This window comes from Ascaphus truei, chromosome 11, assembly GCF_040206685.1.
Source record: "Ascaphus truei isolate aAscTru1 chromosome 11, aAscTru1.hap1, whole genome shotgun sequence".
NCBI lineage: Eukaryota > Metazoa > Chordata > Amphibia > Anura > Ascaphidae > Ascaphus > Ascaphus truei.
This window is the reverse complement of record NC_134493.1, coordinates 8,388,850-8,405,057: the sequence shown is the minus strand read 5'-3', so window position 1 is coordinate 8,405,057 and position 16,208 is coordinate 8,388,850. Positions and strand designations below refer to the sequence as shown.

At 44.5% G+C, this 16,208-nt stretch overlaps 1 protein-coding gene and 1 pseudogene across 1 annotated transcript; both read right to left on the bottom strand.

Annotated features, from left to right (window-relative positions):
• Positions 1 to 9,131: 9,131 nt before the first annotated feature.
• LOC142463654 (olfactory receptor 1G1-like) lies at positions 9,132 to 10,189 on the bottom strand (annotated as a pseudogene).
• On the bottom strand, positions 10,190 to 12,132 carry LOC142463653 (olfactory receptor 1G1-like). Its single transcript, XM_075566619.1, has 2 exons — positions 11,984 to 12,132; positions 10,190 to 11,166 (listed from the first exon to the last, which is right to left on the bottom strand). The coding sequence occupies exons 1-2, from the start codon at positions 11,991 to 11,993 to the stop codon at positions 10,190 to 10,192; spliced, it is 987 nt and encodes a 328-aa protein (XP_075422734.1). The 5' UTR covers positions 11,994 to 12,132.
• Between the last annotated feature and the right edge of the window lie 4,076 nt (positions 12,133 to 16,208).

Genomic DNA, 16,208 nt, shown 5'->3' with positions numbered 1-16,208 from the left:
TTTGAGCAGCTGTGTTCCAGAGGCACGGACACTTCGGGACTCACTTCTCGGATATACAGAGAGGTGGTCTGCCCTAGACAGGACGTTGACACTAAACTTAACTATAGAATCAAATGGGAAACAGACTTAGGGGAGACTTTAGAAGACAAAGACTGGTCCACAATAGTACTGGCAGCAGCGAAAAGCTCTATATGCACCACCTTGAAGGAGAATGCATATAAAGTCCTAATGAGATGGTATCTCACCCCAACACGATTAGCAAAGTTCGTCAAAGGTTACCCCCCATTGTGCCCAAAACAATGTGGGGAACAGGCAGACTTGCTTCACATGCTGTGGGGTTGCCCCAAAGTGGCTCCTTTATGGGAGGAAATCCAGGATTGGCTAACGAGTATTCTCGGACAACCGGTCCCCCTGGACCCTTGGCTGTTCCTGCTGGGCAGGCACACTCGGGGAATAGGCAGACCGGCACAAAAACTGATTGCACACTTTGCAACAGCCATGCGGTGCGAACTCGCAGCTTTGTGGAAGCTCCCAGACTTACCCTCAATTACAAAAATTCGGAACAGAATCTGGTACATTTGCCGGATGGAACAGTTGACAAGTCTGGTCAATGACACCGGCACAAATTTCTTGAAAATTTGGACCAAGTGGCTAGACCACTCGGATATCCCGGGGGTGAATGCCACCACCATCATGCCATAATATAACTAAATGCATTCTCCTATGAAGAGCCAGTACAGACAGCGCGTAAAAGGGGAACAGATAGGGAAGACGGTAAATAGAGCTTCCACAGCTACAAGCTGCTCCTCAGAGAATAGGCAAGAGTAGAATCGGTGAACACACAGAAGACAGTGAGCTCTCCCCCCCCACTCCCCCTCCCCCCTTTCTGTGTCTGTATGGTTTGTTAGGTACATGAGTTGGTTTACCCAGTATGTCTGTGTCGAAACGGAGGACGTTGGAAAAGAGAAAAATTGGGTTTTGGTACATTAAAGAAAGATAGCGGGTTGGTAGACACTGTATGCAATGTACTGTAACCTAATAATAAAAACCTTTTTGTGGAAAAAAAGAGCCGTGCCAGGTTTATTGTGGGTAGCGGGGGTGGGTGAAGGGGGTATTTGGCCGTTGTTGTTTGTTTAGGGCTTGCGGGGGGGTTACAAGTGCACTTAACCCCTTCACGACCGTCGCGGTTAATACCGGTACAGTCATGAAGGGGTTAAGCCCTCCCGCTACCCACCCGCAAGCCCTAAACAAACCACCATTGGGGCTAATACCCCCTTCACCCACCCCCACTACCCACAATAAAAAGAAAGCACACACACCACACACTAACTAAATAAATATACATATATATAAATATATATATATGACCCCAACAACACCTATACCCCCCTAACATACAATACAATAATGGGCACAATGACTATTATCCACAAATGGATAATAGTGCAGTTGTCCATTTAAAATACATAGAGAACAATAAAGACATTAAATACATAGAGCACTCACCCATGTGCGGCTGCCACAATGAAGGCCATCCTCATCTTCATCCTGCCCATGCTCCATCCGCTTCTGCAAAACAGACACAAGAATAAAAACATTCAATATAATGTCCCCTAACCCCTTAATCACCATAGCGGTTATTAACCGCTACAGTCATTAAGGGGTTAACCCACCATCACCCACATACCCTCCCCCACTAACCCCCCCACCCCCTGAGGCCTAACCACCCTCACCCACTACCCACAAGGGAGTCCTACCACATACCCTTGGGGCCAAAACCCCCCGTCCCCCCAGCACATACAGTACGATAATGTGCCAAATAACTATTATCCACATAAGGATAATACATTATTTGGTCATTATTAAACACATTAAATACCGTAGTAAAATCAAGAAAATTCTACTAACCTCATCAATAAGAAGGCCCCGTCGCCAGCATCATCCTTGTGGTCCGTTGCCAAAATAATAAATAGCCAATACATATCAATGACATTCACATACCAATGAACCCCTTAATCACCTTATCGGGTACTAACCTCAAAGGTAATTAAGGGGTGAAGCCATCCTGCAATGGCAACACCACTTATGCATAACATCCTCAATGAATTAAAAAGCAATTTCCTAAACAAATGTCATGTAATCATTCAATCTAAAGCCTCAAATGCCACTTAAAGCATTTCCTTTACAGTGTATGCATGTAGCATAAAATGTAAGCTACATGTACACGCTGCAAATCAATGTTAACAATACAATAATCCAACTAAAACAGCATTACATCACAAGAAGTATACTATGTAATCCAATAAAGTCACTATCAATGAATTAACAGACATGAATTACATCCCTAAACAATTCAAATACCATCCATACCAATTACACAATTAACTATAGCTATCGTTACAGAGAACAAGTTCACATCATACAAAATAAGACACCAACAATTACAATATACTAAAGCAACCCTCACCATAACCTACAGTACAGCATAGAAGCCCAAAAAGTACATCTCTCTAATTATAAAATACATTTAACACACATCTATGCATAGCAGCATAGCCACAATCATTTACAATACAGTAAATCAAGCTTTTACAACACTATCATTTGTTACCCTGTATGTATATATCTCTCTAGACATACATACATACATACATACAGTGGCAAGAAATGATATGCATTAAAAAAAAATAAACACATGAAAAAGCAAAAAAAAAACACAGTTACATTAAATACATTTCTTTAGTTCACTTACCATTACTTGACCCCACCGACTCCCGTTTATCAGCTTACTCACGAACCAATCCACGAACAGGAACCCATAAAATAATAAACCATAAAATAATAAACATTAAAATAATAAAACACGACAATCCAGGGGTCTTCTAGTTGTAACTCATCTTCATCTGCATTCTTCTACCTTCTTCCGTGGTCTACTTCCCGTCTGCTGCCACGCCCTGGTCTTCTTTCTTCAGTAGGAGGTCCTTCCTCCTTGGCGTCTGGCTTCAAAATGAGACGACATAGGCTTTTAAATGCCTATGACGTCACATTTTCGTCATATGGTTCCCACGGCCCTGATTGGGCTGTGAAAACCATGTGTTTTGGCCGATGCAAAAAAAAATGATGACGTCACTTAAAGGCAATGAAAGCACAGCCAATCAGAATGGCTTTTCTTCAATTGCCTTTAAGATGACGTCATGAAAAGAAACATGGCCGGCCTCACATGGTACGGTAGCCAATCAGAGCGTGGGAACTCCATCCCAACTCTGATTGGCTCTAGTAGACCATGTGACAGAGGCTTGGGGAAGAACGGATATGACGTAATTGAAAGCCTGTCACATGGTACCAGACAGCAGATGACACCGGCAACGTGACCTGATGAACGAGAAGCCAGACGAAAGGGAGAGTGTCCATCCGGCCCTCGCAGAGCACTCGACAACTCACCGGAACAGCACCAGCGGCTGACCCTTCCCACGACGATGAGTGCACACACCGGCAGCACCGACACCAAGGCCCAGTCCAGCGACATAGAGGAGCGGAGGAGCCGGGCTCCACCTGCGTGGCGGAGTGCCGGAGTGCCGGAGTGTATCACCCATTTTTTTTCTTCCCCTCCCTGGCGGCCCCGACGTCCGGAACGTCCCTAAGGTGGTGGAGAAAGAGGGCACTCAACCTGCAGACCGAGACCCCCTTTAGTGTCTCCCTCCCCCCCCTTCACTGGGGGATCAGCGGTCAATCCTGTAACCGTGAGTACTGCTCCCCACACAACATTGCGGGGCACAGAAGACCATAATATTATGTCAACCCAGGCCTAACCAGAACATAACGAGTCCCCCCCTCCCCCCTTCCCCCCCAGCCATGGAAGGCCCCCCCACACACTCTCCCCCCCCCCCACTGGCCCCCCGAGACTCCTTCCACCATGAAGGGAACTTGAACAGTGCAAACACGCCACGGAGAACGATCCGGAGTATCACTCCAATCACTGCACTTGCATATAAACTATCAAACAACATTTCCTGATGTCAATGTTGATGTTAAGGTTAATATGTTTAAAGTTTAAACTGGTTATACGGGATTCCCTTCAAATAACCTTCACAGGGAGTAAGGTTGTAATTAGCATCTTCCTGCTAATGTCAAATAAAATTGTATGCCACCCGAAACACTAGCCCCCCCCCTTTTTTGTTTCTCTTCTCCTCCCCCCCTACCCCGTACCCCATTCCTCCCCCTCCCCCACCCATCTCGGCAGAAGCCCCCCCCTCCACACCCATATTAGCAAGATGGTTAGGCAAGTACAACAAAAGGAAGCTGACTGAGAACCAGTAAATGCCATGTATATGCTGTTAATGTCTCTGTATATGGAAAAGAAATGTGTGCAAACCTGTCAATCAATATCAGCTTAGAAAAGTTGCAAGATAATATGTACACAAATGAAAAAAATGCCATGTTTCTGCCATACACCTGATGCAAACTACAAAGGAATGTACTTCGTGATCCACGCTTAATAATCTCCACAGGGAGATGGGTTAGAACTAAGACCTTCCTACTGTTGTCAAATAAAACTGTATACCTCATGAAATATGAGCCTCCCCCCCTTCTCTTCCCTCCCCCTCCCCCCTCCTTCCCTTCTACCCCTCCCCCTCCCCTTTTTTTTGCCTATGCTGTAAATACCAACATATATGGATAAGAAATATATGACCCCCCCCCCTTCCCTCCTCCCCCCCTCCCCACCTCCCCTCCCCCTCCCTCCCCCGCCTCTCCTACCCATTCTGGCTCTGGAGAAATCCTGTCAACCAACATCAGCATAAACAAAGCTGCAAGACACAGTGTACACAACCGAATAAATGCTCTGATGATGTCATAATCCTGATACAAACTGTAAAGAAATGTACTCCCTGAAAGACCCCCTTGCCCCTCCCCCCCACCCCCCCTTTCCCCCCTCACCCCCCCCTCACCCCCTCACCCCCCCATCCCTGATGAGTCCTATCAAACTGTAATAACCCAAGAAGCTGCTAGACCAAATGTACAAAAATGAACCAAAGGTTGGGGTAAACTATAGGGTAATGTACTCTCTTATATGCCTCTCCGAAATTGTAAAACTACATGGGCCACACAACTGACGTATATGGCAACATAGCACACAACCTGGAAAACTCCCCAGGCACTCCCACCCTACCTCCTCCCCCTCCCCCAATCCTCCCAACCCCTTTACACACTACCCCCCCCCCATTCAAAAGCAATACAACACATACCAAAACCAGAACAAGGTAACAGAAGGAGGAAAAGCGCAATACGCTAGCAACCTAGGGTCTGGACCCTCTGTTGCACACCAGTCTTTGGCACCAGAACCTCCCCAGGTGGGCAAATTTGCCCAAATGCCAGTCACCACAAGAAATGGCAACACTATATTAGGACCTAGAAAGGACCTAATCCTACCTACTCTTTATCCGCTGACCCTGTCCCAGCGGATCTTTAGTCCCCCCCTCCCCCTCCCATCCCCCCCTCCTCCCTGGCAGCCCACAAGCAACCTTCAAACAAAAGATGGGCAAGTCATACCCACCCCACATAAAACAAGCAGTCCGAGACGTGATAAACCCCCAGGAAAAGAAAGCAAGATCTCCCCTAGTGGGAAAGGTGAGATCCCGAGGCCCCAAACCACAAAAAACCCACAATGACATCCACAGCCCCAATAAAGATCCGTTCACTAAACGTCAAAGGACTGCAAAATAATAGGAAGTGGAGGCTAGCCCTCCTAGACATGAAAAAATCAGGGGGAGACATTATATTCTTGCAGGAGACCCACTTCACATCACAAGACCCCCCAAATTTATTCAAGAAAATGTTCCCAACATGCTTTTTTGCATCATTTAGTAGTAAGAAGAGGAGTGTGGCTATCCTTATCAGACAAGGCACCCCATTTAATCATGTCAAAACAACAGTGGACCCAGAGGGTAGGTTCCTAGTGGTATATGGCTCCCTGGCGGGCTCGGCAATTGTTCTGATCAATGTATACGCCCCGAACGAGAATCAAACAGAATTCCTACAAACTGTTTTCGAGGGCGTTGACCCGGGATATCTGTCATCGATGATAGTGGGAGGAGACCTAAACATGGTCTTAAATCCCGCCGAGGACAGATCAACCACAGTGGGTCCCCCCCGCACAACCCACTCCCAAATCAAGGGGAAAAGGTTTAGGGGGATCCTGAGCGGGTTCTCACTAGTGGATGTCTGGAGATCCCAGCATCAGGGCCAGAGAGACTACACATTCTACTCAGCACCTCACCAGACTTACTCTCGAATAGACCATTTTCTGACTACCAAAAATGTGATGGCGGCAGCCATTGAATCAGACATTGGCTCAATCACATGGTCCGACCATGCCCCGATCAAACTGACACTGTCAATCCCCTTAATAAATAATTTTTAATGTGCTGATGTTTGCGCCGAGAGAGCAGCGGATCTCTCTCTGCTGCAAACACATCTCGGCAGGGGAAGGCTTCTCGGCAGTTTCTCGCCAGGCAGCCGTCCCGCCACCGGTCACACGCCATTTCATCAAATGGTGGTGGCTAATTCATTTGCCAGGGATTCGCCCCTTACAGCATACAGCCAGTTTAACACGCCAAAAACATGGCTAATTACTAAACTGGCTAATGCATTTTTTCGCTGCTTACTGCATGATAACCTTAGATGCCTCTTTTCTATTGTAAAATCTAATTTAGCTAGACTCTCCTCATAAGACCATCCATACCCTTTATTAATTTGGTGGCTCTTCTCTGCACTTTTTCTAGTTCTATAGTGTATTTTTATGTAGTAGTGCCCAAAACTGTACACCAGATAAAAAGTGTATTATGATTTTTTGTTTTCATGGTCAGTCAGTGATTAATTTGCAATAAATTAAAATTCACATAAAACAATCAGTGGCACCAAAAGGTGGTGGTCATTTGCTTGTGGTCAGAAAACCACAAAAACCTCCCTTAACTCTAATGCCGGCTTTCAGCCTTGGGCCCTGCTATTTGTACGCCTTGTTTGTACAGATACTTTTAAATATATTATTGGGTATTGAATGTAGAGGAGACCTATCAAAGAGTTAAAATGGGAGACCTGAAATCAATCAAGAACATCCCCAGAAGGAAACAGATTCTGTGCAGAACTCTTCCACGTTGACACAAAATCCATCTCCTGTACGTGACAGCAGTGAGCAGTCGGGAATTAAATCCAACCAATCTAATGATCTAGATCAAAAGTAACAGCCAATCCAGATATGAAAATAATACATAAGTTTAATGTAACAAAGATACATTCTCAATTGCCTATCAATGAATACCAATGTGTTCAATATTAGATGGATGCAACCTTGTGTGAATAAAAAGACATGTTCTCAACTCCAAATCTTTGCAAACGCCCAACATGTTTAACACAGGGAAACCTTCTATGGGGCTGGTGCACAAACTCAATAAATCCATCCCTTGTATAAAAAAGTGTCCTGTTAATGAATGGAACAATAGCATGTAGATACTGTGACAGAGTCCCTGTCTCTTTATGCTGGAGTGTAATGCAGTATGTTTGTTTTTCAGCTTGCAACCAGTAAAACTCCTTTGGAGAGGTTAGCTGAAGGTGCAGCTAATTAACAGACCGCACTCCCGAATGAACAGGGGGTTTAAAAGGCAGGGAGTGTTTTCATGGTCAGTCAGTGATTAATTTGCAATAAATTAAAATTCACATAAAACAATCAGTGGCACCAAAAGGTGGTGGTCATTTGCTTGTGGTCAGAAAACCACAAAAACCTCCCTTAACTCTAATGCCGGCTTTCAGCCTTGGGCCCTGCTATTTGTACGCCTTGTTTGTACAGATACTTTTAAATATATTATTGGGTATTGAATGTAGAGGAGACCTATCAAAGAGTTAAAATGGGAGACCTGAAATCAATCAAGAACATCCCCAGAAGGAAACAGATTCTGTGCAGAACTCTTCCACGTTGACACAAAATCCATCTCCTGTACGTGAAAGCAGTGAGCAGTCGGGAATTAAATCCAACCAATCTAATGATCTAGATCAAAAGTAACAGCCAATCCAGATATGAAAATAATACATGTACAAAACAATAGCATGTAGATACTGTGACAGAGTCCCTGTCTCTTTATGCTGGAGTGTAATGCAGTATGTTTGTTTTTCAGCTTGCAACCAGTAAAACTCCTTTGGAGAGGTTAGCTGAAGGTGCAGCTAATTAACAGACCGCACTCCTGAATGAACAGGGGGTTTAAAAGGCAGGGAGTGAGCTGCCAAAGAGAGAGACTTTCCCCAACCAGGAAGATACTGGTTGGTCTGGTCCCCAGGCCTGCAGGGAGCAGGGTCTTGTGACCATCTGGGAGTCACACCCATCAAATAGAATCCCCATGGGAGCGAACAAACCCCCAGGCTGAAGCAGCAGCTCAGAAAGTAAAGACTGACTCTGGCACCGAGTTTGAAGTTCGAAGCAGGGGAACCTGGTTTAATGTCCGGTGTTGGCTCCTTGTGACTTTGAGCAACCTGCTTTATCTCCCTGTGCCTCAGGCACCAAAGACAGATTGGAAGCTCTACAGGGCAGGAACTGTGTCTGCAAAATGTCTCTGTAAAGCGCTATGTAAAACTAGCAGCGCTTTACAAGAACAAAGAATTATTATTATTTATTTTATTATGTGCCCTGCTCCAAGGAACCGGCGTCCAAGGCCTAAGGAGGTAGCAGAACTCTGACATATCCAAAGGGATTGCCTGGACAGCACACTCAGATAAGGACTTTAATATTGTTCCCTGATATTGTGTTGTATGATTTGGGGCTGGTAACTGGCTCAGCCGGCAAGCCACGTAGCTAGGACCTGTGCAGTCTAGTAAGTCTCCCAAGGTGGTGTAGGCTTTATTTTAATGGTTTGTGTTTTGACTTAAAGGGACAGTGTGCCCAATGTTTGTTGTGTTTGTGGAGAATAAACCACTGAAGCTTACAACCTAACCCATTGTTTGGCCTCTTACTGACCCTACCGCGAGGCTGTCCTATCACAATACATATAATAAAATAAATACACCTTCCCCTATTAGCATACTCTTTCCACCCTAACCCTCACATACCATTTTCTCCTGGACTTGAATGCATAACCCACCTACAAAATTCAGCCTAATGTTTGTTCAGACGTGAACGCATGTTTGTGCAGAGCTCTTCTTAGTGATGCTTTCAGCGCCTTGTTTTTCAGACTGTAAATAAAAGGATTGAATAAAGGGGTAATTAATGTATAAATAACAGGCACAAGACTGTCCCCTAGCCCCGTAATAGATACAGACCACAGACAGGTGAGACACGCAGGTGGAGAAAGGTTTGTGTTTCCCTTCCTTGGTTGGGATCCTCAGGATTGTGCGAAATGTGTGTATGTATGGGATAAAAGTGATTACTATGGCAAGTAATCCTATAAAAGCTGGTGAGAGAAATACTGTATGACCAGGATGTTTATGAAGGTGTCAGTGCAAGAGAGCTGTAACAGGAGGGGCAGGTCACAGAAGAAGCTTTGGATGATGTTTGGGCCACAAAATATCAACCTATATGTACAAAGTGTTCAATGAGCTGGAAAATCCAAGACTCAAAACCACTGATACCAGTTGGGCACAGACTTCCCAAGACATGACGTGAATGTGATGCAGAGGGTGGCAGATGGCAACATATCTGTCGTAGGACATACCAGCCAGCAAGAAGAGCTCAGAACCAGTTAAAATCCCTGAGCTATATATAATGTGACTATATCACAGTTATATTGAGCTCCCCATTTATTTTCCCCTGTCCATTCAGCAACAAATTATGAACCGTTCTTCATTTGGTTTATTGTTAGCTGCAATCCTAATACCTGCATTTACGCACTCATTTATAAATTTCTCACAGACTTCACTGATTACATCAGAAATCACTACCCCATAGACGTTTTTAGTAATTTATCACTATCTTTCGGAGGACCTTCTAATTCTTGTTAGTTAACCCCATACGCACCTGCTTTATCCAAAGCCTTTTATTCCCACATTGTACATGTAATATTTCATTCTTAGATATATAAAAAGAGACATTCTGCCCAACAAGAAACCTCAGGAATTCTTCAATCCTTATGTAACACTAGCACAGTATATTGCACCTACAGATCCCTCACATATTGTACCTTTCTCACATTGACGTGAATCCAGAACTCATCTATAAACTCAGCCTAATGTCTGTTCGTATGTGAAAGAGTTTGTGCAGAGTATTTCTAAGTGCTCCTTTGAGCTCTTTGTTTCTTAGACTGTAAATAAAGGGATTTAATAAAGGTATAATAACTGTATAAATAACAGACACCAGAGTATCACCAATGCCAGGGTGACTTGGTGCTGGACGTAAATATTTAAATGAAAGAGTTCCATAATAGATAAAGACCACAGACAGGTGAGACGCACATGTAGAGAAAGCTTTGTGTTTCCCTTCCTTGGTCGGGATCCTCAGTATTGTACGAAAAATGTGTATGTATGGGATAAAAGTGATTAATAAGGCAGGTAATGCTATAAATAACACTGCAAGAAATATGACCAGTATGTTTATGAAGGTGTCAGTGCACGAGAGCTGTAACAGGAGGGGCAGGTCACAGAAGAAGCCCTGGATGTTGTTTGGGCCACAAAAGGTTAACCTGTGTGTACAAAGTGTATGTATCAATGAGTAGGAGAATCCAAAAGCCCACGTCACTGATGCCAGTTGGGCACAGACTTCCCAAGACATGATGTGACTGTAATGCAGAGGGTGGCAGATGGCAACGTATCTGTCATAGGACATCACTGCCAGCAGGAAGACCTCAGAACAAACAAAAATCAGGAAGAAAAACACCTGAGCTCTACAAGCTGTTAGGGAAATTGACGTCTTTTCAGTGAGCAAGTCAGCGAGCATCCGAGGGACAGTGACAGAGGAAGAGCCGGCGTCCAAACACGCCAGGTTACCAAGGAAGAAATACATTGGGGTGTGAAGACGGGAGTCATTGTGGATAAGAACAAGAATGAGAAGGTTTCCTGTCAAAGTCATCAGATAGATGAGGGAAAATAGCAGGAATAATATGTACCGAAGCTTTGGGAAATCAGAGAATCCAAGAAGGAAGAATTCATGTGATATTGTTTGATTTTGCAGTCTTATGTTCACCATGTAGTCACCTGCATTGGAAAACCCAGAAGACACAATATTATAGGTGCAGAGAGGATACACAGTAATACAATATTAAAGGTGATGAGAGGATTCACAGTAACACAATATTACAGGTGCTGAGAGGCTACACAGTAACACAATATTATAGGTGCTGAAAGGATACATAGTAACACAATATTAAAGGTGTTGAGAGCATACACAGTAACACAATACTACAGGTGCTGAGAGGGTACACAGTAACACAATCATAAAGGCGCTGAGAGGATGCACAGTAACACAATAATAAAGGTGCTGAGAAGATACACAGTAACACAATATTAAAGTTGCTTAGAGGGTACACAGTAACACAATATTATAGATGCTAATAGGATACACAGTAACACAATATTATAGGTGCTGAGAGGCTACACAGTAACACAATATTATAGGTGCTGAGAGAATACACAGTAACACAATATTACAGGTGCTGAGAGGGTACACAGTAACACAATATTATAGGTGCTGATAGGTTACACAGTAAAATAATATTAAAGGTGCTGAGGTAAAACAATATTAAAGGTGCTGAGAGAATACACAGTAACACAATATTACAGGTGCTGAGAGGATACACAGTAACACAATTGAACAAATTAAATGACAGAGACTAAAATCTTCTCAACATGCAGCTTCACAGCATTTTGAATAAGAGCCATAAACTGATCATTTCTAAAGCTGAAATATACCTGTCTTGTACTCTAACAAGTGCATTATTGCTAATCTGTGAAAATCATGTTTGATAATATTTTAGTGTTGTAGTTGTTCACAAGTGTGTATTTCATTACTCACCAGAGCGCATCCTGTGCTGGGGAGGGAGCTGGTCCTTTGCTGGGTGAGGATGTGATTTCTGCTGCTATAGTCTCTACATGCCCTTTCTTAGGAATTAGACGTGGCCATATGTGCATCTCTTACATGTATGTGACCACACTGTGTGTGAGTCAGTGTATGATACACAGCGTGTCTCTCTCACTCACACACAGCTCTGCCTTATATACCTCACTACTGCCACCTGTGACCTTTCTGGGGGACTAATTAAAGTTATTAATTTCTGTTTAGTCTCATGAGAAGGAGGAAACATTTCTTACATTTTATCTTGGGGGATCTCGCATCTGAGAAACTCTTTAGTACTTTATTTTAACTCTTTACTGGATGTATCCTCACTCATGCCTCTGTGACGGTGAGGGGGTACCCAGGCCAGTAAATAAAGGTATTATGCCCGGCTGGGTACCCCTGAAACATATTGGGGTTGTAGACTGTCAGTTCTGCAGCCCAACAATGGCTGCAATCCTGCAATTGTATTATAACCTGTCTGTGTGTGTCCTGCTAGGCATAAGGGGACCACATCATTATCATGAGTTACATAGTATAAGTAATGTGTCTGTGTGTGTCCCGCTAGGCATAAGGGGACCACATAATTATCATGAGTTACATTGTATAAGTAATGTGCTGTGTGTGTCCCGCTAGGCATAAGGGGACCACATAATTATCATGAGTTACATTGTATAAGTAATGTATCAGTTATGTATCCCTTGTGCACATTTCAATAGTGTTTCGCTGCCAACCGCAAAAAAGAAAAAAGTTTTTAAAACATGGCAGCTTGCTGCATAGCGTATAAGTGGTGAGCTAACACTGGCTAAGAATGTCCTAGCGCTTTGAAATTTGCTGTGGATGTGGCTGGGGGTAATCATTAAACCGTTATATGTTGGGTTTTACAAACTTTCATGATTGAAAGTTCCCTTCTTTTAAATGTATTAATATTGTAAGAGCCAAGGAATTTGCATTCGGCCGGGCGGAGCAGCGAAAACACTTGATTCACAAGTACAGTGATTCCAAGGTATATGGCAGGCTATTCCGGAGAGTTAGTCATGCATAACTTCTAAAGCATCCTGCTGAGATGGCTATGGGATGGCTATTAAGTGGGGAGGGGGAGATATAAACAGGTTTTCCCTGACAGATGTCCAGATGTCCTGGGAACGGTAGACAACATGTCGCCAGGGAAGTGGGCTTCCTTAAGTGGGCTGCTAAGGGGCTCAGGTGCGAAGTTAGCGCATTCCCGTAGCATACCTTGAAGCCTCTGTCTGGCTCCATGAACTATTGGAAAACATTGCCAATATGTGGGATGATTTGTTCCCACGCAGCGATTGGCTGCACAGTATACAGATAGGACTTGTGTGGTTTTAAAAGTCCGTGCAGCCTATCGGGAGGTAGATTCATCCAGCGTGCGGTACAAAGACTATAACATTGTAACTAAGATTTGTAACCAGTTTCCAGTATTCGGAAGGACTAAGAATTTGTTAACTAATCCTGCAGTGGGGAACGAAAAAATTACTTTCTGTGGGGTAAGAGTGGTTGCGAGCTGTGCCACTAGCCAAGGACTGTTTCGCAGCTCTATTTGTGCACAAACCCCGCTCCTAGGAATTTATGCCTAGAGACTTCACTTCTGGGAAGTTCGTTCCAGGAACATTTTATTTTGTTTTGCCCTGTCCCCGTAAGTGTTATTTTTTTATTATTTCATGAATCAAGCTGTGTATGTTCATGTTGTAAATAAATCACAATTTATTTTATCTCTCGCTTGGCTCAATCAAAGGATCCGGGTATTAATGTGTTAAGAGCTCTGGTCTCCCGTGACAGGCTACTTTTCTGGTGGCAGCGGTGGGATCTGATTGAGTGTATTATATAATATCTTGCAGGGTGCTATAGCATAAGGGAGACTCGAATTTGCAAGCTCCCCAAGGGTGAGATAGCATACACATGGTTTGCAAAGACGCAAAATACACAATCACTCATTGTGCCATATCTTGTTGCCTGCGGGTGAAGCATGGACAAGCGAGCAAGGAGATTACAGACCTGGGATCGTGCCCGGCTCATTGCCCAGTGTAAAGAATATGGCTTACCGATGGCTGGTCGGGCAAAGACACAACTGGAGGAGGATCTGGTGCAACATGAAGCAAGCATTTCTGTACCTGATAGCACGGTGCTTGTGATTGCAACCGCAGTGGTGACACTTCAACCCCGGGTGCAGGAGATTATTCCAGCATGAAGGGGAAGATGGACAATGGGAGGGAGAGGGTGCTCACCGGGATATTGGTGAAGTACTCGATTTGGGGGTGCGGGGGGCATTGTGCTTACAGTTCCCATTGTCACTATACCAGCGGGACCCATTAACTCTGGACTAACAGCACTTCTTGCCTCATGGGGGGAAAATGCTACAACTGATGAGCGAATTCGCATGCTGGCAGCTATTCACGGACAAGTGACCCCTCACTCTCACTTGGTCAACAGAGAGCTGGCTGTTCCCCAAGTTAACCACTACAGCTTCATTAAGGTTGTTTCTGGTACAGACAAAATTGATGGGTTTTTATCTGATTTTGAGACACAGGGGGCTATGCACTAAGCTAAATGGCTTTGCATTCTGATTTTGCAAAAAAGCAGGTTCGTTAAAAAGTGAAGCTGGGGACGCGATTCACTAAGGCCTTGAGGCCATTTTTTAACGTACCTGCTCAAAATAGCTCAAAACACCCACAGAGTATGGTTTGCTTTTTTCCCCCCTGCTAGCGTTCTGAACCTTTACGTACGCTAGCTGATAGAAAAAAAGCCGCTTGTAACATTTGCATGGAGATTCTGTATCTCCATGCAAGGCTGTTACAGGCGATCGTACACTAAATAAATACATTATAATAATAGTGTACATGAGCAGGGGGTCTCCCGAGCTGAACCGCATTGGTTTCAGGTCCGAGACCCCCTACTTCAGGAGATACAGGCCCCGTTATGGGGTGCCGGTATCCCCTGCAGTTTAAAGCTCCCGCGTCACGTGACCGGGTTATTTACATTCTGCAGGGGATACCGGCACCCCATAAAGGGGCCTGTATCTCCTGAAGTAGGGGGTCCTCGGTCCTGAAACCAATGCGGTTCAGCTCAGGAGCCCCCCTGCACATCTACACTAGTATTAAAACATACATAACAATAAACAATAATTCATTACCGTAGCGGCTATCTGCTATGGTAATGAAGCAGCATTAATGTATTTTAAATAGTAGTGTGCGGGAGCAGGGGGGTCCCCTGAGCTGAACCGCATTGATTTCTGCCTCAGAGACCTCCTGCTTCCCAAGTTACAGGCCCCGGTATGGGGCATCGGGTGCCAGTGTCGCCGCCATCTTTATTGCGTCCACAACGCGACGTGGGCTCTATAAAGATGGCGTCCACACTGGCACCGATGCCCCAAACCGGGAAGCAGGGGGTCTCTGAGGCAGAAATCAATGCGGTTCAGCTCAGGGGACCCCCTGCTCTCGCACACTATTACTAAAAATACATTAATGCTGCTTCATTACCTTAGCGGATAGCCGCTAAGGCAATGAAGGGGTTAAGGCACATTAGCATGTTTATTGGGGACAATTGCCCCCAATAAACAACACACATCCCCCCGCCCCCTAACACATACAGTACTGTAATGGGCAAAATTACTATTATCCACATATGGATAATAATGCATTTGCCTATTTTAAATACATATAAATAACAATAAATACAGTCAATATATATTACACTTACCATTTAGAGGCACCTACAATGAAGGCCGTCTTCATCCTCATCTCCATCCTGCCCATGCCCCTCCGGTGCTGCAAAACATGCACAACAATCACAATAGCCAATGTAATGTCCCCTAACCCCTTAATCACCATAGCGGTTATTAACCGCTACAGTCATTAAGGGATTAACCCACCCTCACCCACCACTCAGTAGGCCTACATACCCTCCCCCACTAACCCTCCACCCCGTGAGGCCTAACCACCCTCACCCACTACACAGCCGGGAGGCATACCCACATACCCTTGGGGCCAATACCCCCTCCCACCACCCTCAGTACCCACAATAAAAACAATACACAGCCCCACAATAAACATCATTCTATTTATTAAATACATAACCCACCCCCTGTGCCCCCATAAATACAAGATTTATCATTTTACATACAGGGTTCATACCCCAGGCCCACGTGAGTCCCCGGTGGGCCTGA